The sequence below is a fragment of the Pezoporus wallicus genome, unplaced genomic scaffold, assembly GCF_028554395.1.
Source record: "Pezoporus wallicus isolate ANWC-B61680 ecotype Strahan unplaced genomic scaffold, APGP_CSIRO_Pwel_v1 contig_8071, whole genome shotgun sequence".
NCBI classification, from domain to species: Eukaryota; Metazoa; Chordata; class Aves; order Psittaciformes; family Psittacidae; genus Pezoporus; species Pezoporus wallicus.
The window spans coordinates 141,177-161,675 of record NW_026638403.1 but is presented as its reverse complement, the minus strand read 5'-3'; the positions used below and the strand labels follow the sequence as shown (position 1 = coordinate 161,675).

Below are 20,499 nucleotides of genomic sequence, written 5' to 3'. Positions count from 1 at the left end.
ATCTCCAGAGGTCCCTTCAACCCTAACGGTTCTGGGATTCTGTTATTTGAGTGTGAAGGCCCTTCTCTGGTCAAGTTGTTTTCCCTGAAGACCTTCCACATGCATATTTCCATTTATTTTTCTTTCATGCCAGTATTTCTGTGACTGGTCTCTACATTATAGTCTCACAACAGAGGAAAAGCGAGGGGCTCCCCGCCTCTCCTTACATCCCATTTCCTGCCCAGGCAGCTGAAGGCTCGCTGGGCAGGGCCCTCACAGTGAGACAAGTGAAGTGAGGGACAGCGAGCGGAAAGAGCAAGAGATGTTCAGCCCCAAGCAGCACCTGCCCTCCGCCCGAAAGCGGTGCCCGTGCCAGCGTACCCGGTGGCTCCGCTCGGAACTGCCACCAGCCCAACTCCCGCTTCCCCTTCCCCACGGCGGCCGCTGCCATAGGATCCCGGAAGTGCTCCCGGCCTAGAGCGGCGCCCGGAAGCGGCCGGGAGGAGGCGCGGTGATGGCGGCTGGCGCGCGGGGCGGTGGGCGGGCAGGCTGCGGGCCCTGAGGCGCCGCCATGTACTCGGCTGCTGCCGCCGCCGCCGCCTCTCCGCCTCGCCGGGACTTCATTTCCGTCACCCTCAGCCCGGAGGAGGCGGCGGTGGGGCCCGGCGGCTACAATAACAGCAAGGCCTGGAGGCGGCGCTCCTGCTGGCGGGTGAGGGCGGGACCCGCGCCGCGCCGTGAGGGGGGCCCGGCCTGGCGCGGGTGGAGGGCCGCAGGGTGGTGCTGGGTAGCCCCGGCTGGATGCAGGGGGGAGCAGTGGGGAAGCCGTGTTGGGCTGGGGGAGCGCAAGGTCGGGAGTGTCCCTGCCGCTGGGCTGTGTGTGGAGGGTCCTGGCTTGGCCCCGCCCTCCCCGTTCCGAGTTGGGTATGGGGCCAGGGGGGTGCCCTGGTCTTTGGGGAGAGCCGGCCCGTGGCGAGTGCCCTGCTCTCGGTAGTGGTGGGTGGCAGCTCCCTGCCTGGCTGGGGTTTGTGGGGCACAGGTTGAGTGAGGGTGCTCGAAGTCACAGCTTAAGTTTTTGCAAGAGAGCTGGCAGGGGGACGCGGTGTGTGTTTGAGGGGAAGCCTGCCGTCTGTTAGTGGGCATTTGGGAGGCAACACTGTGCTCTCCGGCCGCGGGCGGAGTGGGGAGATATCGTCTTGGTGCCCTTGCTCCCTGTTTTAGGGCTTGAGGCCCTGTCCTCTTCCCTGGGAGGATAAAGGGAATGGTTCTGTTTTCTGTGGGAAGACTTGAGTGTGAGGAGATAGCAAAGCTTCAGCAAAACTGTATGGAAGTGACCTTCTTGCCACTTGGGGGTGAGAGTTGGGCAGGCAGCTTTACCACAGTCTTGGGCTGAAGAGGCTGGGTGGGAAAATGTGAGTCAAAAGGACAAGATAACCCTTCCTTTTATCCTTATTCCTTGTTGGCAAAAAAAGTGAATAAATACCCTCATGTATTTTTGCCTCATTCCTACCCACCCCAAGACACCACAGTCAATGCCTCTTTTCATATCCTGCCCTGAAGAAGTAGGGCTGCTGGGTTTCAAGCATCCTTCTGCAACTGGTATGATTTGCCATGCAGGTGGAGATGAAGGTGCAGGAGTGGGATCAGCATGTTGCTGATGGGTGCATAGGGCAGCTTTTACAGGGTTACTGTACTGCTGGCACTGTGGGAGGACATCAGGAAATGTGGGCTGTGGGGCTTGGCAATGTGAGTACATGGACAGTTCTTCACTGAGGACTATGGGAAGTGCTATGGGGTGTAGAGTAGTTTGTAGGGAACTGCAGGTTGTTCCCAAGTGTAGTGTTGGACTGAATCACACTCTCTTTATGCCAGAACCAGTAATTACAGGCAAAATGCTTCTCTGGGGAATATTGACAAGACTGTTAGAAAACTAACAAAATGGTAATTTAGCAGTTAAACATTAATTCCGACTGCTCTCTAAGTGGAGGAAACTTTTCTATTAGGCTAATGTAGCATTTGCTGTCTGACTTTTAGTGATTTTGTTGTATGTACTTCGGTTTGAAAACACATTTTTGCCCAGGACTAAGCTTGAAAACATTGTGGTTTTGTCTTGTTAGTTTTTCTGTTGGTTTATTTCATTTTCGTGTTGCGCCTTTGACAGTTCCGTTTGTGTCTGTCAGAGGCAGGAGGCCGGGCTCTTCTTGTCCTGCGACTGGTACTTAGCCTGTTGTGAGTCTTTCTTCTTTGCTGCAGTAATGTTTTTAGGTTTTGTACCACTTTCTCCTGTTTCTTATTTTGCATGTGTGTTCTGCAGCCAGAGGGAGGAAAGAGGCTTTTGGCTTGTTTCCCCTGACACCTGGGCAAATGCGCAGGTCAAGCAGTGGAGGTTGCGGTGGAACTCAGCACACTGGGTGATGCTCTCTGGGAGTCTCAATGTTTGGCAGTCTCTGAAGTTCTTGCAGCAAGTGGCTCTGATGTTTCTCTGAGCCTGCTGTGCTGTTTGCTAGCATGTTATATTTTTGTTTTCTCTTATCATTGAAGAAAATAAGCAGTGGATGTCTGCAGTTGGAAGTAGAGGGTAAAATTAAACCTACTCAGTTTTGTGTTTATTTTTGACTGAGTAGGATCTTTATGCCATATTAAGTATTCTTCCTCTTACTTATTTTCTCTCCTAAAGAAATGGAAGCAGCTGTCTCGACTGCAGCGGAGCGTAATCCTCTTCCTGTTTGCCTTCTTGGCAATCTGTGGTGTCATTTCATACACAAGCATGGGGGAACCATGGAAAAGTAGGTGTCCTGTATAGCTTGGAATTACAGAATGCCATGCTCTAGTTAAAAGATTGTTGTCGTTCTTATCACTAGTTTTTATTTTTATTGACAGTGACTGGATGTATCAATTAAAGTGCAGGATTTTATGTTTGGATGACTGGTTTCTACTTAATCAGAAATACTCTTCATCTGCCCTTTCATGGTTTATCTTGACTAGAGTAATGTCTTGTTTTAGTTGGTGAAGATTTGGAGGATGAGGGTGGTTTTTTTTATGTTTGTGTGTAGATATTGGTAACCCAAATCTAAACAGTAGAATAAGATCATAGAATCAGAGAATGGTTTGGGTTGGAAAGGACCGTAAGATCATCTAGTTTTAACCCCCCTGCCATGGGCAGGGACACCTCACCATGTCGCCCAAGGCTCTGTCGAACCTGTCCTAGAACACTGCCAGGGATGGAGCATTCACAGTTTCCTTGGGCAGTCCATTCCAGTGCCTCACCACCCTTACAGTAAAGAACTTCTTCCTTATATCTAACCTAAACTTCCCCTGTTTAAGTTTGAACTCATTACCCCTTGTCTGATCACTACAATCCCTAATGAAGAGTCCCTCCCCAACATCTTTGTAGGCCCAAGATAATCCTCTCTTGGCTTTGACTGTACATCAGATTAGAAATTCCAAGCTTTTCTAGAATACGAAGGCACATTTACCTTTGATACTCTCTTACTGCCTGTATTGAGAAGCTAAACCAACAGTAGTTAATAAAAAGCATGTGCCTTTTAGCATCCCCCTTGTATATTAGGGAGAGTGTTAATACTAGCAGACACTTTGTATCTAACAATTAGTGTGTGTCATTCAATGTTTTGTGAATGGAAAGACTTTTTGGATGTGCATGTAGTATGTGAATGCAGAAAGCTGTTGTGAATTTCTGGCCGGAGCCTAAACTGTTGATTCCTTGTGCTGAGCAGTTTTGTGTGTTTAGGTATAACAAGCAAATCGTCAGATGATCAGAATTCAGAACCAGAAATTCCTGGATTAAAGCTGGCAAATCCAGCTGTTCTACCAGCACCCCAGAAAGCAGATGCCAGCCTTGGAGACTACCCAGAGCTTTCACCACAGGTACTATGATAAGAAATCAGTTTTATACAGCTGCCAAAGAGTTTGTGAAAGCTGTAAATAGTGCTTGGTTCCAACAGCTGTTGAGGAGAAGGGAGTTACAGCTTACAATAAAAGTCTGCTCTGAGTGTAATGCTCTCCAGTCAGGAAGGCCTTTGGTATAATATTTCTTGGCTTTACCTTTTTTTATTTAAGTGTTCAGTATACTATTTCTCAATCACTGATATGTGTAGGAGAGCCAGGACTTCAGGTCACAGTGACCTCTTACTTGAGGCTTTTCTTTCCTGCTATGATTAATTTGTTTGGACTTGGATGTCAGTGAGGAGCCTAAACAGAGTTGTGCCTGAATATGAGACATAGGATATAGTGTCACACTGAACTAGAACAGCTTTTCTGGTAGCCTGAAAAATAGCAACAAATAGAACAGATGTTAGAGGTTTTGGAGGGTTACATTTGTGGAGGGTGCGATGGAAAGTAAACATGAACTAACTGTGGATTAGTGGAGTAGAGGACTCGTGGTTAATGTAGAGCATAGCAGTAGAGGTAGTTTAAAAGTAAATTATCAGTGTAAGCTTAACTGTATAATTTTACCACAAGTTTAGAACAAAACCCCAAGGTTTTTAATATACCTTCCGTTCAGGGCAGAACTTGCATGCTGATACTATATCAAAATCAGATTTAGCTGAAGTTATGTTTAACACTGGAATGCTGTTGATTTGTGGTTTGAAATTTCACCATCTCTGTAACGTAACAAGCAAAATATTTTTTTCTTCATTTTGTCAGAAGCCACCAAAACCTCCCCATGTTCGGCGTGGTCCTTCCAATCTCCAGATCAAGCAAGCACGGAAGGATGTAAGGCTGAATACCCGACGCGGCAGCAGCAGGATTGTAGAAGAGCTGGTTCAGGCTGATAAAGAAGAGAAAACAGAGAAATCTGTTATCAGGTAAAAATGTTTCCAGCAGGCTACAGTGTTCTCCCTCCTCACCGTCACCCAGATCCATTGGCTATTGGACTGAAAATTGTAGGAGCTTTTTATTGCCTGGAGTTGATTTCTTTCCTGGAGAGGGACTTTTTACAAGGGTAGTGACAGGACAAGTGGGAATAGCTTTAGACTGAGGGAGGGGAGACTGTGATAAGATCTCAGTAAGAAGTTCTTCCCTGTGAGGGTGCTGAGGTGCTGGCACAGGCTGCCCAGAGAAGCTGTGGCTGCCCCATCCCTGGCAGTGTTCAAGACCAGGGCTTGGAGCAAGCTGCTCTACTGAAAGGTGTCCCTGCCTGTGGCAGGGGGTTGGAACTGGATAACCTTTAATGTCCCTTCCTACCCAAACCAGTCTGTGAGTCAGTGATTCTATGATATATTTGTTCTCAGGTCTGGCCTGACAGCTGTTGATACTGCTAGGCCGATATATGTAATTTTGGTGAACAGGCAGCTTTTCTGGTTTTACTGTTTGAACCACAGAGGTGCAGAAGATTTGGAGCTCTACAAGACTGTATTTCTAATACACTTGGATACTCCTAATGCTTAGGAGAATTCTCAGTGACTGTAGGTTTCTGCCATTTGTTTTGTTGTAAATATTAATGAACCATTATCAGTCCATTCATACTCACAGGTGTCTGTGTCCTGGGCCAGACTTGGACAACTACACCAGTGTCAGTGCTACTTACGGGTATGATGCCACTAAACAGTTGGACTTAAGCCGAAGTTCAACTGGCAGAAGCTGTACATGTGTATGTAGTTATATGCATGTAGCTGTACATGCAGGCTTACTCCTTTTTTACAAAATATTAAGTTCAAAGACCTCTTATGCATATACAGTAATATCTTATACAGAGGGTCTATGATGCCATATTATATTTATACAAAATTATTCCCCAAGATATTATTGATCTAAATCTTTTGATTTGGGAATAACTGAAGGGCTGTATCTTGGATATAGAAAAGATTATTACATGTTCAGCAGAATTTCTTAAGATTTGGAACACTAGGCTTGTTTTTTTATTATATTTGTGTCCTTTTCAGGACTGGCACAGCTGAGCTGATCATAGCATTAGAACCATGCTTACATCAGCATTTTGGCTGCTGGTACCTGAAACCTCCCAGAATGACTTTGTTTTATTCCTATAGCATAAGCAGAAGCTTATAAACTAAGCTCATAGAGTTAAATGGCAGGCAACAGGAAAACTTAGGAGAGCAATGAAAGCATAATGAAGACTAGTTACAAATTTAAAGGATGAAAGTGAGAAATGATATGATTTATGTAAGTCATAAGGTGTGCTGACTGTAAGCAACAAACTTCAGAGGTCCTATAAGCCTGGGTCCCTTAGGAGGCGTATTATGAACTCAAAGGCAACACACCTGTATATTAAACAGCAAGGTTGAGATCATTTCAACTTGATATGAATTTGACTTGGCTTGAAGTCAGTTCTGAAAGACATTTCCTTCAGGAGATTCTTAATATAACCCTGTAAGAACTGATACACTCATCTGTGGTGGTAGGGAAAGCTGTGAACCCCTTGGTAGTAAAGCAGGTGCTTTAAGTGGCTTGTCCTTTGTGCATATTCATGATTTTTTGATTATGATCATTTGTGTGGTACCATTTAGTGTTTGTGCTTTTAATACATCATTCTCAAGTTTTTTAATTCTTTTTTAGAAGTACTTTATTAAGTTCCATTGCCAAGATATTTAATGAAATCCCAAGAACTTGTAAGATTTCTTAATCCAGTAAAATTTCTCTGGTGCAAATTTCTTTCTCTGAACTGAAAAATTATCTAGTGGACAACATAGTTATTTTGATTTTTGATACAAAATCCAGCTCCTGTTTTATCAAAGTATTGTGAGAAAAAGGAAATGCAGAAATAAGTCCCATTCATTTGCATGACTTTTCTGGGGTCAGGTTAAGTCTTAATTACAATCTCTTGGATTTGCAGCTGGAGAGGAGCAGTGATAGAACCTGACCAAAGCACTGAACCTCCTTCTAGTAAAAAAAAGGAATCGGAGAAACCTTCATCTGTGGAAGCTGAAGACCAGAAGGAACCAGGTAAACAGTACAGTTAATTATACCTTTATATCTGTTCACTTTCATGGTTGAAGTTGTGTAATTCCTGCCCACACAAATCTGCTGTATTTATTTATTTTAATTAAAGGAAACAAAAAGTGTAGGAGAGGTGATTTACCTCAAACAGCCAAGCCTTTCAGTGTCCTTATTCCACCATGACACTCTTCACTCTCACTCACCTTCAGAATTTGAAAATAATTTTAGTGACAAATCTTTGAAACATAGCCTCTGGGAGGAGGCAGACATTCCCATCTTTTACCCAGGGAAAGATATTCTGAAGAGAGAGAGCCTGAAGGGGACAGCTTGCTTTTTCAGCAGCGGTTTCCTTTTGTTCTTCAAATACAGGGAAAGTGACTTCCTCCCTGAATCAAACTATAACTATTTTTAGTGCTCAACAGAAGGCTGTAGAAGCTGGTTTTGTAGTTGCTGTCCTGTGAAGTAAAGAGCCTGTTGTTCTGTTTTCTGGGTTCAGGCAGGGAAGTTCTGATATGATAAGTACAGCCTGTTATATATTTGACTCTTGCTAGCAGAAGATGTAAGGGATTAGTCATGCTGCTTGGTGTTTCCCACTCTAGACAAACTTTATTTCTCGTTTTTGAAAATTTCAGCTAGTGGGCTTGAAGTTTTTCATGGTGGATATTTAAGATGAGCTCAACTTCATGGCATGTTGCAAGCAAAAATTTCAGTGGAACCATGGAAAAAAGACATGGCTTTACCCAAGATGGAAAATGTAAATTTTCCTCCTTTTTTGCATTTAATGAAAAATATAAGAGAAATCATTTTGTGTAAGTGATTTTAAATTTAGCAGAAGGCAATGAATAAGAGAAGCTGAAACAAAACTGCTAGGTGGTAAATTAGCTGAGGATTGTTTTGTTAAGCATATGTATTTAGCAGCTGAATTACAGGTGATTTAAGCAATCTTAATTCCAGTATTTCCTGACTTTCAAGTCTTTGAGCTTTAATGACACTCATCTAACAACTCTGTGATTATTTTAATGTTTTATTTGTAAAAGTGACTTTTTTTTGGCCAGGGAAGGATCTCAGTTTCCAGCTGGCTGAATTGCTGACCAGAAACACTGACTGATTATTCCACAGAAGAAAGGCTGTACTGGAAAGAATAACATGAGGATAGCTTTTCCATTACACTGATCATTGAATTTGAAAGAAAGTTTATTTTGGATAGAATGCAGCAAAATGGTGTCCAGTATAGCTGCATAACTCCCCTGCAGAAGTCTTGAGCAAGCTGCCATTTTCCTTTTGCAGTGCCCATAAACGACCGTCAGATTGCTGTGATAGAAGCATTCCGCCATGCATGGAAAGGATATAAGGAATTTGCCTGGGGCCATGACGAGCTGAAGCCTTTGTCCAAGTCCTACAACGAGTGGTTTGGACTTGGGCTTACCTTAATAGATGCCTTGGATACCATGTGGATTTTAGGCTTAAAAGAAGGTAACAATTTTTTTTTCCTCCTCCATATTTTCCCCTCTAAAAGAATTCCATATTTTCTGTTTAGGTAGTACAGTTCCGAGTTCTGAGGGTAACATTTATTATGTGTGGCCAATGAATTTAGTTTTCCTGTGAAGGTAAATACCCCCACACATATGTAGAAAAACAGTAAGTATAAAACTAAATTCCCTCCCCCCAACAACTATATTATAGGACACCATTTTTCTTGGAATAGCATTTTGAGCCAGAAAAGAAAATATTTCACTGTTGCATTTTAACAGTGGATATATCTGCTAGAAACTGAGGAACATTTTAATAAGCCTCATGATTTTTTGCTTCTCTACTAAGACTCTAGTGCTGTCCTTGTGCCCTTCAGTCTTGAGTAGCTCTGTAAGCTCCTAGGTTGTGTTTTATCACACCTAATATCAGTATTTCATGCCTGGATTTAAGAAAGTTGTTTCTGTAAGGAACCAAAGGATGGAGAAGGGTTCAGTACCTCCTTCCAGAACTGTTCTGCTCTCTGTGTTTTTTTCACGCTTATTCTGGAAGTGATTATGTTAGAAGACTTTCAAGCCTATTTTAAAAACTTAGTAAAAGGTGCTGCAATTCTTTTGCAAAAAAAGTTGCTTAATCGGTAGTTCAGAGGGGTTTTTTGTTGTTGGTTGGTTGTTTTTTTTTCTTTGGTCTGTTATTTTAATGTGGTGCAGGGTTTGGTTTTTTTTAGTGGTAATTAAAAAATTTCTGGAAGTGCATTATTTAACCTTGGTAGATGGCCACCTCTGTCAGCTTGTATTGATCATGCAGTTTCTTGTGTCAGGATAGGAAGAACAGAGCTGCTCACAAGGGGGCAATAATAAGACAAAATTTTCATGGTTCTGTCTCTCCTAACTTTGAAGTTTGTGTAAAACATTAAATTAAATGAAAACTCCATATTATGTGTCTGCAGCTGTAGTCCTGAGCAGCCTGTCTTAAAGTTTCACCACACTGACAGTGTGCTGCTATTTGTTTTTCCTCATAAAAAGCTAATGATTAACTGCATAGAGTTTTTAAAATAAATTATTAGTTATTTAGCTGTGTTCAAAATGAGTTCTTGGTGAAGGCTTCTTCATATTTTATAGCAGTTATTCTTCTGATTGGCTTAGAGATCTCCTGGGTTTCTTCTGAATAACAAAATATAAATGAAAGTTAAATATAAATAACAATATAAATGAAAGTTAATCTTTCTTATAAGCTGGTAAATGTTGATGCTTGTGTGAAAGAGGATAGTGCTGGCATCTGACACTGGAGTTTGTGCTGTTGTTCTCAGTGGACCAACATCCAGTATTTACCCAACCACCAAGACATTTTTTTTGTCGTGGGAACACAGAGGCATCTTTTTGCTTTAGAGTTAAGCTCCTGTGGAATGCTTTCCATTTCTGGGAAGCTGGTGATTATTCTGCAGCTGCTCACAAGTAGGAGTTCCTGGAAGGTGTGAGAGTTTGAGATAGCTTAGTCTTCACAGTTACGAGGCGTGAGCCAACTCATCTGCACCATGGAGTTAGTCCCAGTGCAATAATCACTGAGTGGTGCTGCTGCTAAACTGACTGTTGAGTCTAAAATGGGTTGTTTTGTCTTTTTTACATTCCTTTTTGAATTCATAGCATGGTAAACAACTCTTTCTGTTTCTGCAGAAAAACTTGCAGGCTGTTGGGATTGTAGGGGTTAAGTGCTGAAGCAGGAGGCAGGCTCCCCAGAACATGGCTAGACTAAAGGCAGTAAGGGCTCTTAAGTGAAAATGTTACCTGTTACCTTGGTAGGTAACAGCTTTTGTTTAAAAAGATTTAATTAAAAAGTTCATAAGGCTGTTGTGGAAGCATAATGAATTCTCTTGACAAGTCAAATGGACAGACTTAGACAATGTCAATTTCTGGACTATTTTAATAAAGAATTCCTCAATTTCTTCTTTTTTTAGACTACTAGGAACTCTTTATTTTCCTAGGTATTTCTGTCTTTGCATCTGTCATGTATACTGAGTAAGAATTAAGCCAGTGATAGTCAAACTCCTCCCAGCATGTGCTCTTCATTTTAGTTTTCCATCTAAAATTACGATCACCCTAGATAGATATAAGTAACTGTCATGGATATATGGAGTACTAGTACCTCTAGTCTAGTTTCTGGAACATGCCAGAGGTTCATAACTGAACTACTTTTATACTTTACAGAGTTTGAAGAAGCAAGAAAATGGGTAGCAAACAATTTAGTATTTGATAAAAATGTGGATGTGAACCTTTTTGAGAGCACCATTCGTATCCTGGGGGGCTTGCTGAGCACCTACCATCTCTCTGGAGATAGCCTCTTCCTGGAAAAAGCTGTGAGTGACTAGTTTTACAACTAGTTTAACAACTGGATTATGTATTCTACATTGGACAAAGTTGAGGGAGTATTCATCAAAAAGCTGAATGTTGCTCTTTTTTGACAGTTTCATACTTAAAGTGGTGGGGAAGGGATTTACCATTATTCTTTTAAGCCTGTGCTTCTTTTTGCTCTCTGGATAACTTCAGATCTGTGCTGTATCAGGTATTCTTATATGTCTGTTCTTCTGTTGATGAAGAGCTGAGCATAATAAAGTTCATAAAACATAAAAAGAAATAAATGGCAAAGAATAATAGTCGTCATTTGTCACCTTTTCTACGTGTCTTAAGAGCATCAGTCACCTCTTTAGATTCCCTAGGTGAAGTCAGTGACTTCAAAATTACATCACATTGCATAGGGATTGCAGACTCATCTGAGGCATGATAGAAACAAGGTAGAAAGTCTGTAGTCATTATTATGAGGAAATCCATAACCTTTTTTAATTCTTGGCTTTCTTGTACCATATAAAACTAAGCTGCTGTTCTCTCTTTTTTGCTCTTCTTGGTGAAAGCAAATCTAAAGGGGTGTGTGTGTATTTGTTTGTTGTTTTGTCCTTTTTTTTTTTGTTTTCTTTAGAAAGACATTGGAAACAGGCTTATGCCAGCATTCAAGACCCCCTCCAAGATACCATATTCTGATGTCAACATTGGCCGGGGCACTGCACATCCGCCTCGCTGGACATCTGACAGCACTGTGGCAGAGGTGACCAGTATTCAGCTGGAGTTTAGGGAGCTCTCTCGTCTCACTGGCGATCAGAAATTCCAGGTATGGAAGAATCAGTTGGTGTTTTTCTCTTTTTCCACCTCTCTACAACTCCACCGCTGACTCTCCATCAATACACATGGTCTCTCTAGTCTCTAAGCGATAAATGAGTTGTGAAACACTAGATGAGGGAAGGAAAAGAATCAGTGAATTTCCAATTACTGTCTTAAATATAAAAAAAGGAGTAGTGGAGGTGAATATTTTTTTTTCCTCAGAAACAGATTTTGATTTACAAAAAAAACCCAAAACACCAACCAACCAACCACCAACAAAACCCGAAACAACAACAAAACAAACAGCAAACTCAGATCACAACAAAATGAGAGCAGATGCCATCCTTCCCTCTCGCAGCCCCCCAGTTTTTTCTCATTGACATTTTTGTTTAACATTAGGTTGTCAGATTTTGAGAAAATACGTTCCCCTGAGCAGGGGACTGTTAAAATTCCTTTTTTAAGATGTCCTGTGAACCATTTGTTGATGTCATTATCTAAATACAAAGAACAAAACCGTAATGTTGCTATCCAAGGAAGTCAAATATGTCTCACGAGGTAAGGGTCTGACAGCAGGTCACAGTATAATGAAAAGTTAGTTGAAATAAAAATAATTCCAGAGAAAACAATATTTTCCACTCTTCTTTTGTTTGGGCAAGTTGTTTTATTGTTTTTAACTCTATCCACAGCTCAAGTTTTGAAGACTGCAGTTATTTAAGGACATTTTAGCTATTGTTTGTTTCATGTAGTTGTTACTTTAGCTGGACTTCTATTTTGCAAATATGAGTAAGTCACATCAGAGTCCTTTGCCATAGTACTGGCTTTCAAGTGGGCTTCCTTGATGGAAAGGAAATGGTTTAATTATTTCAGAGTACTTAAATGTACCCAGAACTTCATGATTTGAGAGTCAGAAAGTTTTAAATCCTGTATATAATATATTGCATAAGCTGAACTTGAGGTCCCTGATGGTAATTTGAGGAAGAATAGTTAAAGGTTTGTTATTGGCCTGAAGTTACAAGCTACAGTTTTGTGCCTCATTTATACCTGTAATTCATATTTTCTGTTTTCTTTCTTTTAGAAAGCTGTAGATGAGGTGATGAAACATGTTCACACCCTCTCAGGGAAAAATGATGGACTAGTGCCTATGTTCATAAACACCAACAGCGGGCAGTTCACTCACTTGGGTGTCTATACTCTGGGAGCCAGAGCAGACAGCTACTATGAGTATTTACTCAAGCAGTGGATTCAGGGTGGGAAAAAAGAAAATGAGTAAGTTCTTTCTGCTTCTCATATTGGTGTGACAATTGTGTGAGCTGTAAAACTTCCTGTCATAGTTTGCTACTTAAAGAAAAATAATGCATGTGCCCAACAGTCAACTGGAAATATCCTTGTTTTTAAAAGCAAGCTAAGCAAGCAAGAAGAACCTGTGGTAGCTTGGTGAGAGTTAGGCTTAGTCTCAAAACTTCTCCTTCTCAGAAAATTTTTCTTCACATTAGATGTGAGGAGTGTTACATAGAGGAGAATTAAGTCTTTGCAGAGAATAGACACTTCTGAAATACTGATGGTACTTAATTTCACCAGCCATATGTTTCCCCTTGGTCTGTCAGGGAAAGATGGTTGAGGTGGGAGATTTAATCCATAAGGAAAAACTTCCCTTCAGAAGAAGAGAAATCTGAAGTTTGATGTTTGTGTAAACTTTGCTTTAGGTCTCTTATATTTCTTTTATCTGCACTGGATAAATGAAAGAAAATGTTTGCAAGGAGCAGAGGAATTAGAGGTATTGGAAAAGGAGGTTTCCTCTGAAACAAGATAAAAAAATCCAAGCAGTTTTTGTCTGCTTCTAAGCCAATTATGTTGGACTTGTTCACATTGAAGGGTTTCATGCAGTGACACCATGTCTCTCTGAGGCATTTCTTTATATCTGAGCAGGTGCATCTCTACAAAGAAAACTTGATCACTGCAATTCCCAAGCCATACCTCACTGTAAAGAGACCATGGGACCATGAATGATAGCATTTTGTGAATCTCAGTATGGAATTATTCAGCAGGTGTTTTTTTGTACATAAAAGTACCCTGAAACAAGGGAAATTCTAATGAAATACTGTGAAACAGTATTTCACAATGATAGTAGTCAAATATTGGGAAAGATTGCTCAAAATTGTCGAATGTCCACCTTTGGATGGAGATACTATTGCATTTCTGGATGTAGAAACTAACAAATTGCTCGGATAAACCTCAGGCAATCAGATGTAATTGGATCTGCTTCAGAGCAGAGTGTTGAAGTAGAGGCCTCCAAGAGCTCCTCACCAGCTGAGATTTTTCTCTTACTTCAATTACTGTACTTCTAAGCGTTCCTGAAATAAGGTTTGGTTATTGCCTAGAAACATAGTTGGAGGTCTGTTTTCTTTGGTATTTAAATTTAGGGTTTACTTGAAAAATAAACCAAATATTGCTAGATGGTAGTCATACCTAATAGCCAGTTGGTGGTGACTTTGAGGGTCTTTTAGGTCAGTTTTCACATTTGGTCAAATATTGTTATGTAGACTGAAATAAGAGTCTCTGAAAGGATTGTGCTGAACATTATCTGTGATTAAATATGTTCTGACTGCGTATATGTAAGCCAACTGTGAATGATTTTAATTCACAGGCTGTTGGAAGACTATATGAGAGCCATAGAAGGAGTGAAACAGCATCTTCTTCAGAGATCGCAACCAAAGAAGCTTACTTTTGTAGGAGAACTTGCTCATGGCCATTTCAGTGCCAAGATGGTGAGAACTACAGCTGCATCTAAAAAACAATAGAAGAAAACAAAAACCAGCACCAAAAAAAATGAACATGGGGACAGGCAAACACAAAGCTTCTGTGCTGTCTTTCCCCCTTCCCTCCTCCCTAGATAGACACATATATAGCCAGTGTGATGGCAGTGCTGAGTAACTAGTTTGTAGATACTAGTCATCCATGCAAACCAGGGGCCTTTTTTTTGAGTTCTTTTAGTAAGTCAATTTATGTTCCTGTAAGACTGAAAATTTTGGTGCTGGAGTCACGTTTTCTTTCTCTTTTTTTTCTGCCTTGGTCATAACATTCCAGTGTCTGAAACTGTTAAGGCAGTGCCTATTGTATGTAGTATTTATTTGCCATAATTAAAAAGTGTACATGGACACTTGCACACTGGGCTTGTCGGATTCACCTTCAAAAAAGAACAAAGTGATTTAATATTGTGTTACTGATAATTATGGAGAGTTCTGTCCATGACACTTGTTTCTTTTCCTACATGTAGGATTATTCAGTAAACTGTATGGTGTTTGCTGTAGGAAGAATTGATTGAGCTTAACTTCCTGCTCTTAATTTGTGCATCCAGTACTCTTTAAAGTGCATTTTAAGACCTTTCTGTTAAAGGTCTCATGCAAATGTAAAATTGTGTATGACTTTTTTTGAAGATGAGTGGTGTATTACCAGTGTATGCGTAACCTTACACATAGCTTTTCAATACCTGAAGTGATCTTTAGTGAATTCTGTGACCTGTTTGGTTTCTTAATGTAGTGGCTTTGAGATGTTCAGTTCTGGTTTTCAGCTGGTGTTTCTTGCATCTGAGTTTCACAGGGTCTCTCCAAACCTGCTGTGAGCAAGACTGGAGCCTGGGTTTTGGGTAGAGGGGAGCTCCCCCATCCCAAGATGTGACAGAATTGAATTCTCAGAGTTGGCTTAGGCTCCTGCATGTGTCAGTACACTTGCTTCTGTTCCACTGAGTCAAAGTGCTGGTATTCAATCAGTGATGGTTTGGTGAAAGTCTTGACAGGTATCTCACCCTGGAAAAGTTGGTGATGTTTGTCTCCTATGGCTATGCTGACCTTCACCACCCTGACACATTTCCTTAAGAACTGGACAAAGCATTTAAAGGTCCATATGGGTGCCCCTTTTGCACCAGAGTGGTTTTACTGTGGTTTTGATTGATGAGAGCTGAGCTTTCATTCTGAATGATACGAATTGTTTGAAATCCCATATGTGACAGGAATCTGCAGTTCTTACATTCCCAATATCAGTGGTGGATTAGCTGCTGAAAGAGGACAGTCAGTCTTGTACTGCAAATTGAATTTTGCTGAAGCTGAGTTTTGGTCATTTTATACTATCTGGTTTCTGACATGTTCTTCAATTGACTATGATGATTGAGCTTTCTTGAAAAATGAAGTTAATTTCTGTTGTTTACAAATGTACAGTTCTTGGAGTAATACTTCTCTTGCCTTTTGAACAAATAGTTTGCTGTGGCAAGTAAAAACTAAGCAAGAAATGTCCCTTCAGTCCTTTCATTGCTTCTGCTTTGTCTTAGGAAAGCAAGCAGGAATGCTCTTCACACAGTCATCCTCTGGTGCCCCTATTCCATTACATACACAAAGAGACAAAGATATTTTGTTCAAGGTACCTGGAATGTGTGAGATTCAGCTGGCTGTAAACAAGAGTCTAGGAGACCTGACTGTGGGGATGGGAGCTAGTAGCATTCCAGTCTCTCTGGAACAGTGATGCTCTTGCTACTTTGATGCTCTAAAGGTGTGAGAGGTAATAGCTTTTCATTATCCCAAATAACAAAGTTGAAAGAAGGAGGCAAGCTTTCAGATGGAGGTATGCTTGAAAGCTTATCAGTGTTTCCTGGTTTTATCAGTGGATCTGACTGATGTCAGGTGTTGTCTCTCTTACACTAATGCTAAGGTGACTATTTCAGAATGAGGAAAATCTTCAGCTGACCTCTTGCCCTTCCCCAAAGCTGTATTTTCTGACTTCTATCTCTAAGTTTAAAATTAAATGCAAAAGGTCAGTTTGTCCTTCATGATGTCCCTTTAGGTGTCTCTACTGAATAACCTGTAGGTGATTTTGCTTCATCAGTTGGTATGAGATATGTACATCTGGTAAACCAAAAGACAGTCTCTTCCCCCTTACCCTGACTTGGGACCTTTTGTCCAGAAACATAAAAACAATTTTGTACTTTTTCCAAATTATTGATGTCTTTGGAATAGTGCTTCCTGCCTTGTGCTACATTGCATCAGAGTGTTAAGAAGTTACCTTCACATTCTTGGTACCTGAAGTTGTGTTTTGAAGAAGATAATGAAGCGGGTAAAAAAAAAAGACACACACAAATACCTGTTATGTATTTTTTTTTACTCAGTAAAGGTTGTCTTGTCTTGCAGGATCACTTAGTTTGCTTTTTGCCTGGTACTTTGGCACTGGGAGCTCACAATGGACTGACTGCAGATCATATGAAGTTGGCTGAAGCCCTTATAGAAACCTGTTACCAGATGTATGCTCAAGTGGAGACAGGCCTCAGTCCAGAGATTGTACACTTCAATCTTCATGCACAAAAGGGCCACAAAGATGTGGAAATCAAGGTGAACAGATAGCTGGCCTGAACTGTACTTTGGTGGTTCTTCTGTGTCTCTATTCTGTGGCTGAAACTCCCACCTGGGTATGGGGGATGTGCTTTGATGTAGAGCAGCTTGTTCTTTTGCTGCCTTGCTTTCTGGATGTGCCATAGCCTTTTTCTTTAATTACCCCTGTAGTGTATTTAGAAGCTGAGGTATGCATAATACACTGTTTGGAGTAGATGGATATGGGAATCAATGTTTTTCTTCCTGGATAAGTCACAGAATCAAAGAATTGTTAGGGTTGGAATGGACCTCTGGAGGTCATCCAGTTCAGCCCCCCTTGAGGAAATTCCATGTCTGAATTATTCTTGCCATTTTTCTTTCCTCTTGCAGCCTGCAGACAGGCACAACTTACTGCGACCAGAAACTGTGGAAAGCCTTTTTTATATGTACAGATTCACCGGTGATAAGAAATACCAAGACTGGGGCTGGGAAATCTTGCAGAACTTCAATAAATACACACGGGTAAGGTCAGCTTATAATGGCCTTGTTCTGTCAGCACTGTGTTTGCTCACTTGCTCTCTAACAAGAACTTTGATAACCTGTTATCTTTAAACAGTCATTAAAAACCTGCAGGGATATTAGTAACAACACTCAGAAGAACTAAGTTCATGAGATGCCTTACTGTTTGAGATACACTGCTTAGTACATTCAGGGGTAGAACTTGCATTACATTGATTAAAAAGCAAAATGCAGAGGCTGCATGCAGACTACCAAAGTGTCTCTGTGTCCTCTTGGAAGCTGTTAGAACCTCTGCTGTGATCTTTTTTAGAATTAAGAAGCTGGGGAGAACCTGGCTGGATTGAAAAATCATTTGGTTGAAATTGCTGCTACTCTGCCCCCCTCCCCCCCCCCGAAAAAAAGCTTGCCACAAAGTGGTGTTAATTCCTTAATAGAGGGGCTTTTGTATTCATTCTGACTACAGTCTTGTGGAGATACAAGCACTCTTACATGCTGTAAAAGTGTGGCCTAGATGCCAGTGATATCCGTGGTCTGTACTTAAAAGAAATAGGCATGGTACTTTGGCCAATTCTGATGGAGAAGTTCTCTAGTTACTTCCTGTACATTTGTCCAGAAGCTTCAAGGGCGTGTTCTTTTTGATACCTCTTTAAATGAAGCATAAATAGACATTTTGTTTCATTTTAACCTCTGGTTTGTTTTAAAATGTAGAGATTTTTTTCCATAACTGAAGTTTTACATGCGAATGAAAAACAAACATTGAATGAAAAACATGCTGATCTGTTTCTTAGCGCTTATCTTCTCCAAGTGCATCTGGATATTAAGAAATGAAAATAATTTAGATTGTCAAAATATACATTTCTGATATTATTATTTTTTCTGTGTGCACAGGTTCCTACAGGTGGTTATACTTCCATTAATAACGTCCAGAATCCCAGTAATCCAGAGCCACGAGATAAGATGGAGAGCTTCTTCCTAGGGGAAACGCTCAAATACATGTTTCTGCTGTTTTCAGATGACATAGACTTAATCAACCTTGACAAATATGTATTTAACACAGAAGCTCATCCACTCCCTATCTGGGTGCCAGCATAGACTGGGTGTTAGTAGACCTTCCAGTGGTGGCATTTTTATCTTCAAGTCACTTTACTATTCAGGGTTTGAGGAGAGATGCTATATTGCACCTTTTCTGGCTTAAATCAAACAAACAAAACCTTTAGGAAAGCATCTCTGGTTTGAAGAAGTCATGTCAGTCTTAAATGTAATCTCTGGTTCTCGGATCGACAAGCTGTGCCATACTAAGCTGGTTTTCCTGGTATTAATGATGTGGTTCACAGAATAATGGACCATGAAATCATGGGGTTCTGGTGAACCAGAACTCAACTTACGTCAGTCTTACTAAATGCTCATTAAATAGTGGGAATGCAGAGAGTTGTCTGACAGCACAGGCTTGTTCCTGAAGAGAAGGAATAAGCCTACAGGTGTCTGGTTTGTTCTGGATTCACTGAAATACTCGGTTACAGCGCTGTTTCTTCATAAGAACATACAGTGTTTAAGGTGCTAAGTGGGATAAACCAAGAACTGTGACATTGTCCCAGATAGAAGCAAAGCTGTCAGTATTGCTACTGATACTCTGATCTCATTCCGACCTCCCCGGCTATGCTGCGTCACGTTGGAGGAAGCAGCAGCAAAGCGTCTGTTGGACAGCATCTTAGTTTTATAGAGCACTTTGGTTGAAATGAATGATGGAAGAGAATTTGCTGCTGCTTTGGTTCAAAGTGGTATATAATTTTGTAGAGCTATTGCAGCTTTTTAACTTATCTGCAGGAATGCAGGAGATAATGTGAAACACAAGTGAAACTACACGTGCGTTTTATATATTATTTGCATCAGTTAGACTCAGGTATTCTGACTGAAAGCTGCTTTCTGAGGTTGGGCACTGGGAAAGCTTGTTGAGCACATTAGGTATAATTCCAAGTCAGCTTTCTTCTGTCCCTTCCTGTTCAGATATTGCATTGTAAGGTGTTTGACAAAAAACAAGCTTACAAGTGTACAGCAGAGTTCATGTTATTCATCGTTTTTGGACTGTGGAGAAATTCTCAAGGTTTTTTGTTTTTTTTTGTTTTTTTTTTTTCCTTGGGAGTACTTGGGTAGAAGTTTTTTTCATAAATAATATTCAAAGCAGACAGTCCAAGTGTATTACAGCAATTCCTGGTCCCAATAGAATCCGTGAAATCTGTTCAGTTGCTTGAAGACAAAGCAGATCCTTTTTTTCTTAAGAATCTTATGGGAGCCCTGGGATCTTTCATTTTTATATGTGCAAATAGATTTTACACTATGAATTTGGAAATCAGCTTTCTGTATTGCTTTTCCTGTAGGTTTTGTAGCTACTTGGACAGTCCTGCATTCACAGATAAGGTCTCAGATACATGCTTATTTCTTTTTGAGGCTGCTGTCATCAAAATGTCCTTTCTGCTCACTTTAATGGGAGAAGCGTAAGGAATGCAGGTTGTGGTGGTGAGGTACGTTCCCTCTAAATCTAGGGCTGCTACAGGAGCTAATGAAATCTGACTGTAACAGTTGTTTTTTCTGTGTATTTGGTAGTATTTGTAACCTTTGATTTGTAAAGTAAGACGCATTTTTATTTGTTTTATGCGTATCAGTTCTGTTTGCTGGGGTCAGAAGTTACCCTTGGGACCACTGTTTAAATCTTTTAAAGAATATTTATCATTCCATATACTAATGATGGCTTATGGAAATGGAGAAATGCTACAGATTATTTAAATGCACCTTTTTCTGTTGTCAAAGGGACCTTGGAATTTGCAAGACATGACAAGTGTGCGCAGAATGTTAATGTTGCTCCAGTTCACACGCCACCAGTAACCCTGGAAATCAATTTCTCACATGTGCACTGGAATCCAGTAGCTGTAGCCGCTGTTTGCATAACTGATTTGCTCCGAAAACTTTTGTTTTCCTTTGATGAATAGCGAAGAAGGAAAATGCTGTTTAAAGATGGGAGGAACACCTTCAGTGTTTCTGTTTGTGGGGCAGGTTTGTGCTTCTGAGGAGCTGAGCTTTGGCTAAAAGCTGGAGGCTCAAAACTGAAGATTTTTTAAAAAAAA

The 20,499-nt window shown here is 40.8% G+C and overlaps 1 protein-coding gene across 2 annotated transcripts; it reads left to right on the top strand.

Annotated features, from left to right (window-relative positions):
• The first annotated feature begins 513 nt into the window (after nt 1–513).
• Nucleotides 514–20,487, top strand: MAN1B1 (mannosidase alpha class 1B member 1). Of its 2 annotated transcripts, none has more exons than XM_057410590.1 (13): nt 514–691; nt 2,657–2,765; nt 3,728–3,864; nt 4,645–4,805; nt 6,791–6,900; nt 8,182–8,367; nt 10,566–10,714; nt 11,332–11,520; nt 12,586–12,776; nt 14,155–14,275; nt 16,685–16,882; nt 17,252–17,383; nt 18,269–20,487. In XM_057410590.1, the coding sequence occupies exons 1-13, from the start codon at nt 551–553 to the stop codon at nt 18,470–18,472; spliced, it is 2,028 nt and encodes a 675-aa protein (XP_057266573.1). In that variant the 5' UTR covers nt 514–550; the 3' UTR covers nt 18,473–20,487. The 2 variants fall into 2 exon arrangements, with proteins under 2 accessions (XP_057266573.1, XP_057266574.1); XM_057410591.1 differs by lacking the exon at nt 514–691 and adding an exon at nt 1,583–1,725.
• The last annotated feature ends 12 nt before the right edge of the window (nt 20,488–20,499 follow it).

Excerpts from the sequence above, each read along its gene's own strand:
- MAN1B1 (XM_057410590.1), top strand. The coding sequence starts at position 551 with ATGTACTCGGCTGCTGCCGCCGCCGCCGCCTCTCCGCCTCGCCGGGAC. Across the intron at positions 8,368-10,565 it reads GATTTTAGGCTTAAAAGAAG|AGTTTGAAGAAGCAAGAAAA; the intron begins GTAACAATTTTT and ends TATACTTTACAG. Across the intron at positions 11,521-12,585 it reads CTGGCGATCAGAAATTCCAG|AAAGCTGTAGATGAGGTGAT; the intron begins GTATGGAAGAAT and ends TCTTTCTTTTAG.